General features: G+C 39.2%; 1 protein-coding gene across 16 annotated transcripts in view; it reads left to right on the top strand.

Moving 5' to 3' along the window:
- The window catches only part of CAST (calpastatin), a 130,528-nt gene that overhangs the window by 27,113 nt on the left and 87,532 nt on the right, over window positions 1–15,883 (top strand). For 10 of the 16 annotated variants that reach the window (XM_032626607.1, XM_032626613.1, XM_032626604.1 and 7 more), the window contains exon 3: window positions 7,447–7,518. The exons of 4 other annotated variants lie outside the window; for them this stretch is intronic. In XM_032626607.1, the coding sequence (XP_032482498.1) occupies window positions 7,447–7,518 (72 nt within the window). Of the gene's footprint in view, window positions 1–4,688; window positions 4,789–5,921; window positions 7,519–15,883 lie in introns of those variants that run through there. 2 more of the 16 variants (XM_032626625.1, XM_032626609.1) reach the window with 2 other exon arrangements.

The raw sequence follows: 15,883 nt of genomic DNA, 5'->3' as shown, positions 1-15,883 counted from the left end.
GAATCTAAAACCCAACTTGACCCTTTCTTCGTACCCAGCTCCTCACTCTTAAAAGGTATTTGTTGAGCTTCTTGGATTGGTGAGTTTATAGTTTTGATCAAATTTGGAAATGTTTTGACCATTATTTCTTCAAATATTTTGTTTTGTCTCCTCATCTCTCTCTTCTTTGGAGGCTGCGGTTGTATATGTATGGGCTGCTTGGAGTTGCCCCACAGCTCACTGATGCTCTGTTCCCTGTCCTCTAGCCCTTCACTCTCTGTTTCATTTTGGATAGTTTCCATTGCTAGATCTCCAAAGTCACTAATCTTTTCTTCTGCAATGTCTCATCAGTTCTTAATCCCAGTGTATTTTTTATCTCAGACATTTTTATCTTTAGAAGTTTGATTTGGGTGGTTTTTAAAAAAAATATTTGCTATGTCTCTCCTGAACATACTTTAAAAAACTTTTTCTTTTGAAATAATTATAGATTACCAGAAAGTTGCAAAGATAGTATAGCTGGTGCCGTGTATCCTTCACCCACCTTCCCCATTACATCTCCTGCAACTATAGTACAATAGCAAAACTAGGAAACTGCCATTGGTACATGTATATATAGTTCTATGCCATTTTGTTACATGTGTAGATTCACGTAGTCAGCCCTGCAATCAAGATACTATGCTTTTTGGGGCTTCCCTGGTGGCGCAGTGGTTGAGAGTCCGCCTGCCGATGCAGGGGACGCAGCTTCATGCCCCGGTCCGGGAAGATCCCACATGCCGTGGAGCGGCTGGGCCCATGAGCCATGGCTCTGCAACAGGAGAGGCCGCAACAGTGAGAGGCCCGCGTACCACAAAAAAAAAAGATACTTTGCTTTTTGAACATTATATTTTCCTGTATTTGGAAAACAAAGTTGTATTTTTCTGCTTCTATGCGTGCCTTGTAATTTTTGATTAGATGATAAACAGATATGAATTTTATATTGCATTGAGTGTTTTTTATTATGGTTGCTTTAAGTTTTCCTGAGCTTTGTTCTGGGACACAGTTAAGTTACCTGGAAACACTTTGATCCTTTGGGGTTTGCTTTTAATCTTCGTTTGGCTAGAACAGAGCAACCTTTAGAGGAGGCCTACATTTTCTTGTTTTTTTTTTCTTCTTCTTATTCAATTGAACCTGTGCCCCCTGCAGTGGAAGCGTGGAGTCTTAACCACTGGACCACCAGGGAAATTCCAGTCCTACTTTTTCTTCTGCATTCTCTACCCAGTGATTCTGACTGCTGGAAACGTCCTATTCCTGGTCCCTGGGAGCCCCTGTGATTATGCCTCTGCTCCTTATGGGTGGTCTTTCCCCAGACTCAGGCTCTCCTTACAGGCACGCACATGCAGATTTCTGGAGCTCACTTTTGTAGCTCTCCTCTCTGGTGCCCTCCCTTTGAGCCCCTCGAGTGCCCTTGACCCTCAAACTCCCAGCTCTGTCTCCTCAACCCAGAGAGACAGACAGCCGTTGCATGATCCGGCGGCTGGAAACTCTGCAAACAGTTAGCTGTGGCTATCACAGGGCGCCCCTGGTTTGTTTCCCTCGCAGGGAATACTGTCCTTGCTGCCTGGTGTCCAGCCTCTGAAAACCACTGTTGCATATAATTGTCGAGGGTTTTCTTTAGTTATTTAAGGCAGAAACACTCCTTACTTTTTAATCCAAATTTTCTTACATAAGAACATCATTAATGTAAAAAGGAAACAAAGCTGTATTTGAAAGGAGGCTGTGGCCCAGCTTACAGACTGAAGTACCTTCTTTTACTCTGAAGTTGAGTTAAATTTTTCTCATTTATAAGCCTAGTCACCGACTTACTTCTTTGTTCATTTACTAATGAGTTTTAGTGTTCTCCAGATATTTTACTAATATTTAAATGTGCCACCAAGGCTGTTGAAATCACCTGTTCCATATCCTGTCCTGACACCCTGTAGTACCTCAGCAGGGTCCTTGCCACTCTCAGGAAATATATTGAGTTCATGTCTATTCCTGCAGATCTTGTTGACCCTAAATCACACCGCATACACACATGCCCACACTCACACACCGTGTGACAGTGATGACACCTAGGGGGCCTATCAGAGCAAGGTCCAGAGGGGCCGTCATCTTTGACAGCTGATGCACGAATATCAGGACCTGCTGATTTGGCTCTGGTCGGCCTAACTCATTAGGTAGGCCTTTCAACATCAACCCTGGAAGTGGTCCCGGGTTTCCCTTAGCTAGCATTTACTGAGTAATCATAGTATCTCTGACTGTGGGCTTAGATGCATTGCATTTATACTTTCACGTAATCTCCAGACCTCACACAAGGCCAGGAACAGGACATGTTCTCACCAGTCGGAATCACTGGGTAGAGTACTCAGAAGGGTATCATTGCTGTATTGAAAACAAATTACTTCTATCTGAAGGCTGTTCTTGTCCAACCTAGCAGCACTTAAAAGCAAACCTCAAAAGGATCAAACTGTTTCCAAGTAACTGCATCCATTAATAGAATCATGGCTAGTCCTAAAGAAAAATCACTTTCTAGCCAATGAAGAAACAATTCTTTTTCTATTATATAAATAACAAAAGCTCATAGAAAATTCTCAACAGCCACTAAGACCCCTCATGAGTTGAAATTAGATGCACTGGGGTTGCCCTGGAGAGATGAGTCTGTCCCATTGCTACCTGTTCAAGGCCTTGGGCCTCTCTCTTCAGAGCAGGGTTTTCCAACATGTGGGCCACAGAATTCAGGCCATACCTCATCTCATTTAATCCTCTCAGTCTCTCTCTGAGGTACAAGTAGGGTTATTCTCATTTTTCAGGTGAGAAAATTCGTGTTTAGAAATGCCCATAAACTTGCCTGAGGTCTCACAGCTGGCATTGGGTACAGCCCGGATTCCCGCCACATGTGTCAAAAAGTAGGACCATTGTTCTAGAGAATTCGGCACTTTTCTTTACAGATTCACTAGGTCTCAGGATGACATGAAGCCTCACTTGAGGGGCCTTTCCTGAGATTTTAGGAGATAATGACACAGCTCTGCCTGGCTCTTGGAATTTCATTGTTACTTGAAAACAGTTTTTAAGACTTGAGTTCTGATTCATTCAATAAAACCTTTTATTATGAACCACAACAAACATACAAGAAAGGCATGCCATTAATTCCATTCATGTCTTCCTACAGCAGCATATAGGATGGATCTAATCTGTGCGTTCTTTATCGATCTCGTCTGTGCAAGCAGAGGTGCCTGTTTTACTGGTCTTTTGGCTGGCAGACTCTGAACCTCTTTTGAGATGGGGGAGGCTGCTTCCAGTAGAAGGTGTGGATTCATAGTCCATGGGAACGGGACCTGTGTATACTCAGGAGTCTGCACCCGAGCAGGAGAAATCACACAAGTTCTCTGTAAATGGACGGGACTTGATATCCTGGGGTTAGAGGCCAGTAGAGGTAAATCTGGTGTGGACGATTATACTTCTGCCCCTGTCAAACATCAGGACTGAGGCCCTGTGACAGGCTGTCCTGCAAGGAACGAATGACTCAGCCAGGGCTGCGACCTGATATAGAGGGATGAGGGCAAGCTGTTCCTGACCATTTCCTTTCTATAAAACATAAGTTAAACAAAGAAGCGCTCATAAATATTAGAGGGAATGTGATTGAATGGCAAGGGAAAATCTGCCCAGTAACCTTTAGTCTATGGGTTGATGGAAATGAAGAAAAATAGTTTAACTCAAAATTTGAATTATCCTAGGATTGGTGTTCTCATTTAACATCTTAATCTTTTAGAGACCACAGCATACCTGTGTGTTAGGACAAATGCAGAATCATATATGAGTGAGCTTGTTTTGAGTTTTCACTTACTTTGAGTAAATTAATTCTGTCCTATCTGAGGCTAGATCCAGCCCTATCACAGTTGTGAATATGCAGACCTAGCTGGGTGAGAAATGTGGTCCAGGCCAGAGTGGGATTTCTAAGGACCAATGCTGAGGGTGAGGGTGAGCGGGAGTGAGGGTGAGGAAGACACTGCAAAACTAAGTACAAGGTGAGGTGAAGCCAAAGGACTTTGAGAACTTTTCACATGGAGGCAAAGGAGAACTCACAAGGACTAGATGGTACTCAGAGAAGGCCAGGAAGCAAGCCAAGGCCTGGAAGAAACTGATGATCCCAAACACACCCGACTGTGGGGCCATAATGAACCCACCTCACTTCAGACCAAATATCTTGATCCAGCATCCTGTATCATCTCATACCATGTATGCCTGTGCCCATGTTGCTTCAGCTGCGGGAACATATTTCTGTTCCTCCAACTTGCCAAACCCATCCCATCCTACCTCAGGGCCTTTGCATGTGCTACTCTAGCCACCTAGAATGCCTCCCTTCCCCCATGCGATATTTACATGATTGGTTTATTTATAGTCAGGTCTCAGTCAAATGTCTTTCTTTGTCTATCCTGTCTGAAGGAACCCTCAGCCAGCCACTCTCTGTTACATGACCCTGTTTTATTGACTTTATAGCACTCATCACTCTCTGAAATCATCTTGGCTTTTGTTGACTTATTTAGAGTCTGAGTCCTCCTACTGGAATGTAAGCACTAGGAGAGTAAGACCTTTTTTTGTTTGTTTGTTTAATTGGTCATTATATCCCCACTGCCTAGAATAGGACCAGGCTCCTGGCCAGGGTTCAATAAATGTCTGTCCAATAAGTAGAGGGATGCATGAAGTCAAACACAATTGAAGAGAGAACCACGTCATATATCAGCCAAACAATCTGTATGGTTACTAATCTGAGAATAAGGGGTCTGTGCTCTGGTATGTATGTGCATTTCTAAGCTTTTGTGTTGTGTTTTAAGTGCCTGACATTATTAAGGCCTTTATAAATATTAGATAATAGAGGATCATTTTTACAAATTCCACTCTTGTTTCAGCTAAACTAAATTGGTCCTTTGTAGACTAAGTAATTCAGGCAGCTCAGAGGGCAAGGCAAACTTCAATAGGTCATACCCACAGGAAATCTGAGATATCCTCAGTTGAGTTTAAAAATATTGAATTTATTAATAAATTATTTTTCAGAGTAAATCTTAAGTTTATATACAGGTAAAGTTAAAATCAGCATGTGTGCTGAGTTTATATAAACAGTCAGCATGTGTATTAAGTTAAAACAGTTATCTTTAACTTAATAGTATCATAACTCAGCCAAAAAGCAAGTTTTTTAATTCTCACGGGCAAATCTTAGCTAATGTGTTGTAGTGGAATTCTTCCACAGATAAATCAGAGTCTGGTATGTGCATTTTGATTGTGAGAATTGGAGCTGTAGTTAGTGAAGGATTTCAGTGGGACCTTCCTTGATTATAGCTGAGACCACAGGCTAATAGCTAGAGTGTGGGACAGCTATGGAACAGTGTACACTGACCTGACCTTTCTGGGTTTCAGTCTCCTCACTGGAAAATGAGGAGGTTGAATTGGAGAATGAGATTAAAATGAATAACCCCAATGCTGTATTCTTGTCTTCATTTCTTATATCCAACCCCTTACACTGAATCCATGTATACATATGGTTATCAGAAGACACCTTGTATTTTGAAAAGAGACTTGTGATATGGATAAAACTTAGGCCATCCCCTCCTTTTACCATCTCCCATATCACACTCAAATTACTAACTTTTTAGCAGCCTCCTTTATTTCTATCCCATTTATCTAGGATTTTTTTCTTCCTTTGGTTGATGGTAGTGCATGAATGCTTAGGATAGACAATTTGGTGTACAGGTAATACCTGCCTTCTGCAAAGGCCTCTGAAGGCCCTCAGATACCCATCTTATTAAAATGTGTCCACCCTGTTGTTTCGGGGATCTTCCTGAAGTGCTCTGAGAATGGTCAACCAGTGGACACATAAAGATTGTACTCTGAGGACGGCAAGCTAAGTTCTGTCTTTTCTTCTTGCTAAGGTAGTATTTGCCCTGAAGGAAAAGAAGGCTTCAGCTCAAGCTTCCGTGGCAGGCATTTTTCACAAAGTTAAGCAACATAAATTTTGCTAAATATCTTCTAAATGTTAAAGAGTTCAATCAGATTGTTCTCAATTATATATTTTTCAAAAATTTTCAGAAGTTGTATGTATGTGGACATACAACTCTTTACTGTGTTATATACCACCTAATTAGCATGATCACCCCTCCTGTATTCAACTCTTACAGTACATTCTTCACATTTTATAGATGTTGGATCATACTGTCACCATTTTACATTATAAAACTTTATACGCTTGCTTCTTTGAAATGTAGATATTCATAAGTAAAAGATAGAAGATATCAAGTCCTTGTTGAGAAAGCAACTGTGTATTTTACCTTCCCCCCCTCGTTTATTGTCCTTTCAACAGTTAAGTAGTTATAGTTATATAAGAAATTACAAAAAAAGCACAATGAAGCACTCTTAACCCCACTATCAGAAGATAACCCCGTATGAACTTGAGACCATATCATTCATGTTATTTTATAATGTGACATTTCTTTATGTGAAATATTAATAATATACTTGCATTTAATGGAATGTTCTTCTAAAGCTGATCATTAAATAACCATAAGATATTTCATCCTGTAACTGTTCATAACATAACCCCTTATGTGGGAGGCAGTGTAGGTAGGTAAGAGAATAGGGTCTGAAACAGACATGCTACTTTTGACTGGCTGTGACCGTGGCCAAGTTGTGTACTCATCCCATTCCTCCATCTCCTTACCCAGAAAATTGGCATAACAGCTTTATTTTGGGTAATTTGAAGATTAAATAAGTTGTAACACATGGTACTTAAACAGAGCACTGACAATAGTGCTGTACTATACTCTATTATTAGAGCATTATTATTCTATTATTACCTATAATTTTATTATTCTAGTAGAATAATTAAACACATGGTAAGACACATGGTAAGAACTCAATAAACATTCATTATTACCTATATTGTTTTTAGCTTTTTGATGTTAGAATACTGTGATGAATATATTTGAAGAGAAAAGGCTTTTGCTCTTGTCATATTATTTCCCTAAGATAAATTTTTAGATGTATTGCCATCTTTGATACTTGCTGCTAAGTCACCCTCTGTGGAGGCTGTACTAACATCTGCTCTCCGTAGCACTCAGGGTAAGAGAGAAAGCACGTACTTTCTCACAGTGAGCGATGATGTTCTGGGAGTGCACTGTGGTGGAAAATGACAACTCCCATGTGAGGATTTCTGTAGTGCTCCAAACCACTGAATATTGAACAACTGGGGACTAGTCAATGTACAGTACTCTTTGTTTTTAATATTTATATAGTCTTCTGGCGAAGACATGAAAAAATAAAAACATGTTCTTTTTTTGTGTAGTTAGTATATTAGTCTGAATTTTGCCTGCAAAGATATTTGTATTGATAGGAAAATGTACACTTGACTACATTATGAAGATGTCTTCTCCTATAGAAACTAATATTTCCTATTTTCAGAAAAAAGCGACAAAGCTTGGGAGCAGTCAACCCTCCAGAACTCAGGCTGGTGGAACAGCTCCGGTCACCAAGGTCAGTCATTTCCTGAGCAAGAAAAGACCCCTACTCTACAGGTGTACCATTAGTGGGTGGGACTTGTAGGGAAGGTAAACAGTGTCCATATATCACTGAAAGTTTTTGAACAAAGTACCAATTCCGTGCTGGTGGGGCTAGTGTGAGGCAGGAGGCATGTAGTTTCTTACTAATGATTTGAATGATTTAAAACCTCGCAAAGCCATTTATGTTATTATTCTTACTGGCATATAATAATGTGTCCAAAAATATTCATTATTACCACAAATATCTATAAATAATATTTGACTTTTGCACACACCAGATTTTCTTCATGAGTATTAACCACACCAGGCTCTTTGCTAAGTGTGCTATATAATTATCTTAGGTAATCCCATCACAACCTTATAATTATTATTCCTTTATACCTGAGGAAACCTGGGCTCAGAGAGGTTAAGTAACCTCGACAAGATCACAAAGCCAGTAAGATGGAGGTAGGGTTCAAAGCCAGGTTTCCAGTTCACACAAGGTCCTGGACCTTATAAACTCTGATTGAGCCTTCTTTGGTAATATGACACTACAAAGCTTCACAACTTATAAAAATCACTGAAATTTCATCTTGCAAGATAAGATGTAACTACCATTTTAGCTAGTAATTTTCAATATATAAAATAGTTTTGTTCCTCCCATTTCAGCTTGTGATCTTCCAGTGTGTCCAAGATTATCAAAAACCTTAACCTATTTCAGGATTGCCTATACAACTACTGTAAATAAGCATTTTTCCTTTAAAACTGGTAGCTCTCCTATGGAGGGCTGTGGACTTTCTCATGGATGTTACTTGCTTGGTGAAGAGTTCGTATTTTGGTGCCTTCTGGAGTCTCAGCTGCTCTCCTAGCCCCTAAAATGTACCCAAAGTAAAACTCAGCTGAGAAATGAGAAGAGGCTGGGCAAATGTATCTCTGCTGCGGTTGCCCTCGGTAGTCCTCATCTTCTATTGTTTGGAGGTCTCCAACTAAAAAAGATTTTCTGGATACTTCCTATCTTTTACAGTATTAGGACCTGTATTTAACTTATGCTTAATAATTTAAAATGAGAAGTCTCATTAGCAAAACCCCAACCTCATGAGGTTTAGTGAATCATTTGTAAATGGTTTCTAGAATTATCATTACCTAAACTCCTAGAGGGTCCGTACCTTGTGGAAAATCATGCTTAGTTTTCGTTTTTGTTTTTCCCTTGAATTTTGTGGTAAGAAGCAGTCCCTTTCCCATCATTTTTCCACACAGGAGTATCATCCAATCATTTCAAGGTGGAATGCTTACAAAGAATTTGGCCATCCTCCCCAAACCCTGCTAGGTCTCAGGAAGCTGTGGGAGGGAGTGTAACCGGGAGGTGGACACATTTAGCCACATAGTTATTGTTTTAGTTTACTGGCAAACTTGTAATTCTTTCCTTGGCTTCTGACACTGCCTTCTCCTATCTCCATTCTTCTCTCAATTATTCTTTTTCACTGTGGGTTCCTGACTCAATTTCCTTCACCAGTTTCCTGAATATTAGTTTTTCCAGGGTTTAATTCTTCATTCCTTCCTTTCTATATCTTTAACTCTTATAGAGTATTAGAAGAAAAAAATACATATGCTTTCTTGTATTTCTTATTTTGTCTTTTGATGCCAGATTGAAAGGGCTCGGTATCATCATCACCTAAAAATGATCATTCCCATGCATCATTCAGAAAAGCTGGGGGTAATAGCACTTGTGATCCCTTGAAGCATTTTATTACACAATTAATTATCATAACACACACAGGCAAATAATATTCTCCCAACACATGACATGACAAAATAGTAAATACAATTGGCAGTGAGAATTAGGCCTGGTTTTCTTGATTCTGGACACATTCAACTCGAAAGTTAAAGTGACAGTTTTACAATTATTAAGAAAATCATAGTCTGTATTAAAGATTCAGTATTTAATGATAGAATGGTGACCATGTATTGCAGAACTGTTTTATGAGACTTCTTACAAAATCAGTAATTATGTGCACAAATAATACCACTTCTGTCATGCAGTCCTGGGCTTGGAGGATCCAGAGCACTTAAGTGGCATAGATATCTCTATTGAATAACTCAAAATAATTATTATAAGATGTTTAGTGCTTAAAATTAAATTCTGATAAATTAATAATGAGGACTAATGAGGCTATAGAAATTAGACTCTTGACCCGGGTTCTTTGGTGGGGCTAATGGAGGACTCTCGGAGGGCTCACGCAAAGGAGTACTTCCCAGGACTTCTGTTGCCAGTGTCCTTGTCCTCACGGTGAGAGATAGCCACCCCTGCCTCTGCAGGAGACCCTCCAACACTAGCAGGAACCAGAACTTGATGAAGAAATGCAGATTCCAGAATCTTGGACAAAACATTTACAAGCCATGTGGATGAAAGGCTCTTGTTGCTGCAGCCAGGAGTCAGCGCTGTGCCTCTGAGGTGGGAGAGCCAACTTAAGGACACTGGTCCACAAGAGACCTCCCAGTTCCACGTAATATCAAACGGCGAAAATCTCCCAGAGATCTCCATCTCAACACCAACATCCAGCTTCACTCAACGACCAGCAAGCTATAGTGCTGGACACCCTATGCCAAACAACTAGCAAGACAGGAACACAACCCCACCCATTAGCAGAGAGGCTGCCTAAAATCATAATAAGTCCACAGACACCCCAAAACACACCACCAGATGTGGACCTGCCCACCAGAAGGACAAGATCCAGCCTCATCCACCAGAACACAGGCACTAGTCCCCTCCACCAGGAAGCCTACACAACCCACTGAACCAACTTTAGCCACTGGGGACAGACACCAAAAACAACAGGAACTACGAACCTGCAGCCTGCCAAAAGGAAACCCCAAACACAGTAAGATAAGCAAAATGAGAAGACAGAAAAACACAGCACATGAAGGAGGAAGGTAAAAACCCACCAGACCTAACAAATGAAGAGGAAATAGGCAGTCTACCTGAAAAAGAATTCAGAATAATGATAGTAAAGATGATCCAAAATCCTGGAAATAGAATATACAAAATGCAAGAAACATTTAACAAGGACCTAGGAGAACGAAAGAGGAAACAAGCAACAATGAACAACACAATAAATGAAATTTAAAATACTCTAGAAGGGATCAGTAACAGAATAACTGAGAAAGAAGAATGGATAAGTGACCTGGAAGATAAAGTAGTGGAAATAACTACTGCAGAGCAGAATAAAGAAAAAAGAATGAAAAGAACTGAGGACAGTCTCAGAGAGCTCTAGGACAACATTACATGCACCAACATTCGAATTACAGGGGTTCCAGAAGAAGAGAAAAAGAAAGGGACTGAGAAAATATTTGAAGAGATTATAGTTCAAAACTTCCCTAATATGGGAAAGGAAATAGTTAATCAAGTCCAGGAAGCACAGAGAGTCCCATACAGTATAAATCCAAGGAGAAACACGCCAAGACAAATATTAATCAAACTGTCAAAAATTAAATACAAAGAAAACATATTAAAAGCAGCAAGGGAAAAACAACAAATAACACACAAGGGAATCCCGATGAGGTTAACACCTGATCTTTCAGCAGAAATTCTGCAAGCCAGAAGGGACTGGCAGGACATATTTAAAGTGATGAAGGAGAAAAACCTACAAGCAAGATTACTCTACCCAGCAAGGATCTCATTCAGATTTGATAGAGAAATTAAACCCTTTACAGACAAGCAAAAGCTGAGGGAGTTCAGCACCACCAAACCAGCTTTACAACAAATACTAAAGGATCTTCTCTAGGCAAGAAACACAAGAGAAGGAAAAGACCTACAATAACAAACACAAAAGAATTAAGAAAATGGGAATAGGAACATACATATCGATAATTACCTTAAATGTAAATGGATTAAATGCTACAGCCAAAAGACACAGACTGGCTGAATGGATACAAAAACAAGACCCATATATATGCTGTCTACAAGAGACCCACTTCAGACCTAGAGACACATACAGACTGAAAGTGAGGGGATGGAAAAAGATATTCCATGCAAATGGAAACCAAAAGAAAACTGGAGTAAAAATTCTCATATCGGATAAAATAGACTTTAAAATAAAGACTATTAGAAGAGACAAAGAAGGACACTACATAATGATCAAGGGATCGATCCAAGGAGAAGATAGAACAATTGTAAATATTTATGCACCCAACATAGGAGCACCTCAATACATAAGGCAAATACTAACAGCCATAAAAGGGGAAATCAACAGTAACACATTCATAGTAGGGGACTTTAACACCCCACTTTCACCAATGGACAGATCATCCAAAATGAAAATAAATAGGGGAAAACAAGCTTTAAATGATACATTAAACAAGATGGAGTTAATTAATATTTATAGGACATTCCATCCAAAAACAACAGAATACACATTTTTCTCAAGTGCTCATGGAACATTCTCCAGGATAGATCATATCTTGGGTCACAAATCAAGCCTTGGTAAATTTAAGAAAATTGAAATCGTATCAAGTATCTTTTCCGACCACAACGCTATGAGACTAGATATCAATTACAGGAAAAGATCTGTAAAAAATACAAACACATGGAGGCTAAACAATACACTACTTAATAACAAAGTGATCACTGAAGAAATCAAAGAGGAAATAAAAAAATACCTGGATACAAATGACAGTGGAGACATGACGACCCAAAACCTATGGGATGCAGCAAAAGCAGTTCTAAGAGGGAAGTTTATAGCAATACAATGCTACCTTAAGAAACAGGAAACATCTTGAATAAACAACCTAATCTTGCACCTAAAGAAATTAGAGAAAGAAGAACAAAAAAAACCCAAACTTAGCAGAAGGAAAGAAATCATAAAGATCAGATCAGAAATAAATGAAAAAGAAATGAAGGAAACGATAGCAAAGATCAATAAAACTAAAAGCTGGTTCTTTGAGAAGATAAACAAAACTGATAAACCATTAGCCAGACTCATCAAGAAAAAAAGGGAGAAGACTCAAATCAATAGAATTAGAAATGAAAAAGTAGAAGTAACAACTGACACTGCAGAAATACAAAAGATCATGAAAGATTACTACAAGCAACTCTATGCCAATAAAATGGACAACCTGGAAGAAATGGACAAATTCTTAGAAATGCACAACCTGCCAAAACTGAATCAGGAAGAAATACAAAATATGAACAGACCAATCACAAGCACTGTAATTGAAGCAGTGATTAAAAATCTTGCAACAAACAAAAGCCCAGGACCAGATGGCTTCACGGACGAATTCTATCAAACATTTAGAGAAGAGCTAACACCTATCCTTCTCAAACTCTTCCAAAATATAGCAGAGGGAGGAACACTCCCAAATTCATTCTACGAGGCCACCATCACCCTGATAGCAAAACCAGACAAGGATGTCACAAAGAAAGAAAACTACAGGGCAATATCACTGATGAACATGGATGCAAAACTCCTCAACAAAATACTAGCAAACAGAATCCAACAGCACATTAAAAGGATCATACACCATGATCAAGTGGGGTTTATTCCAGGAATGCAAGATTTCTTCAATATACGCAAATCAATCGATGTGATAAACCATATTAACAAATTGAAGGAGAAAAACCATATGATCATCTCAATAGATGCAGAGAAAGCTTTTGACAAAATTCAGCACCCATTTATGATAAAAACCCTCCAGAAAGTAGGCATAGAGGGAACTTTCCTCAACATAATAAAGGCCATATATGACAAACCCACAGCCAACATCGTCCTCAATGGTGAAAAACTGAAAGAATTTCCACTAAGATCAGGAATAAGACAAGGTTGCCCACTCTCACCACTCTTATTCAACATAGTTTTGGAAGTTTTAGCCACAGCAATCAGAGAAGAAAAGGAAATAAAAGGAATCCAAATCAGAAAAGAAGTAAACCTGTCAGTGTTTGCAGATGACATGATACTATACATAGAGAATCCTAAAGATGCTACCAGAAAACTACTAGAGCTAATCAATGAATTTGGTAAAGTAGCAGGATACAAAATTAATTCACAGAAATCTCTGGCATTCCTATACATTAATGATGAAAAATCTGAAAGTGAAATCAAGAAAACACTCCCATTTACCATGGCAACAAAATGTATAAAATATGTAAGAATAAACCTACCTAAGGAGACAAAAGCCCTGTATGCAGAAAATTATAAGACACTGATGAAAGAAATTGAAGATGATACTAATAGATGGCAAGATATACCATGTTCTTGGATTGGAAGAATCAACATTGTGAAAATGACTCTACTACCCAAAGCAATCTACAGATTCAGTGCAATCCCTATCAAACTACCACTGGCATTTGTGACAGAACTAGAACAAAAAATTTCACAATTTGTATGGAAACACAAAAGACCCTGAATAGCCAAGCAATCTTGAGAAAGAAAAGCGGAGCTGGAGGAATCAGGCTCCCTGACTTCAGACTATACTACAAAGCTACAGTAATCAAGACAGTATGGTACTGGCACAAAAACAGAAAGATAGATCAATGGAACAGGATAGAAAGCCCAGAGATATACCCACGCACATATGGTCACCTTATGTTTGATAAAGGAGGCAGGAATATACAGTGGAGAAATGACAGCCTCTTCAATAAGTGGTGCTGGGAAAACTGGACAGGTACATGTAAAAGTATGAGATTAGATCACTCCCTAACACCATACACAAAAATAAGCTCAAAATGGATCAAAGACCTAAATGTAAGGCCAGACACTATCCAACTCTTAGAGGAAAACATAGGCAGAACACTCTATGACATAAATCACAGCAAGATCCTTTTTAACCCACCTCCTAGAGAAATGGAAATAAAAACAAAAACAAACAAATGGGACCTAATGAAACTTCAAAGCTTTTGCACAGCAAAGGAAAACATAACCAAGACCAAAAGACAACCCTCAGAACGGGAGAAAATATTTGCAAGTGAAGCAACTGACAAAGGATTAATCTCCAAAATATACAAGCAGCTCATGCAGCTCAGTAACAGAAAAACAAACAACCCAATCCAAAAATGGGCAGAAGACCTAAATAGACGTTTCTCCAAAGAAGATATACAGACTGCCAACAAACACATGAAAGAATGCTCAACATCATTAATCATTAGAGAAATGCAAATAAAAACTAAAATGAGATATCATCTCACACCAGTGAGAAGGGCCATCATCAAAAAATCTAGAAACAATATATGCTGGAGAGGGTGTGGAGAAAAGGGAACACTCTTGCACTGCTGGTGGGAATGTGAATTGGTACATCCACTATGGAGAACAGTATGGAGGTTCCTTAAAAAACTACAAATAGAACTACTATATGACCCAGCAATCCCACTGCTGTGCATATACCCTGAGATAACCATAATTCAAAAAGAGTCATGTAGCAAAATGTTCATTGCAGCTCTATTTACAATAGCCAGAAGATGGAAACAACCTAAGTGTCCATCATCGGATAAATGGATAAAGAAGAAGTGGCACATATATACAATGGAATATTACTCAGCCATAAAAAGAAATGAATTTGGGCTATTTGTAATGAGGTGGATGGACCTAGAGTCTGTCATAGAGAGTGAAATAAGTCAGAAAGAGAATGACAAATACCGTATGCTAACACATAAATATGGAGTTTAAGAAAAAAAAATGTCATGAAGAACCTAGGGGTAAGACAGGAATAAGGACACAGACCTACTCGAAAATACGCTTGAGGATATGGGGAGGGGGAAGGGTAAGCTGTGACAAAATGAGAGAGTGGAATGGACATATATAGACTACCAAACGTAAAATAGATAGCTAGTGGGAAGCAGCCGCATAGCACAGGGAGATCAGCTCGGTGCTTTGTGACCACCTAGAGGGTTGGGGTAGGGAGGGTGGGACGGAGGGCCGACGCAAGAGGGAAGAGATATGGGAACATATGTATATGTATAACTGATTCACTTTGTTATAAAGCAGAAACTAACACCCCATTGTAAAGCAGTTACTAACACCCCATTGTAAAGCAGTTATACTCCAATAAAGATGTAAAAACAAAAAAGAAAGAAAGAAAAGAAATTAGACTCTTATTAAATAAGAAAATAGTTGTGATCCACAGTCAGGCAACTGTGTTACTGGAAAAGTTCTCAGGCAACTTCTATCGTAACCAGCAACTTATTCAGGTAAGGAAAGCGAGGTTGAACTTGCATCAGGACTGTCTCTGCAGGAGAGCACAGCTATTAAGAAGAAGTACTGGTTAAAGTTGTCAGTTCCAATTGGAATTTACTCTGACTAGTTCAAGCTAAAAAGGAATTTCTTAAGGGATGGCGGGTAGCTCCTAGAGAAATCCAGAAGGCTCCAGCAGAA

Source organism: Phocoena sinus, chromosome 3 (genome assembly GCF_008692025.1).
Source record: "Phocoena sinus isolate mPhoSin1 chromosome 3, mPhoSin1.pri, whole genome shotgun sequence".
NCBI classification, from domain to species: domain Eukaryota; kingdom Metazoa; phylum Chordata; class Mammalia; order Artiodactyla; family Phocoenidae; genus Phocoena; species Phocoena sinus.
This window is presented reverse-complemented; position numbering and strand designations above follow the sequence as displayed.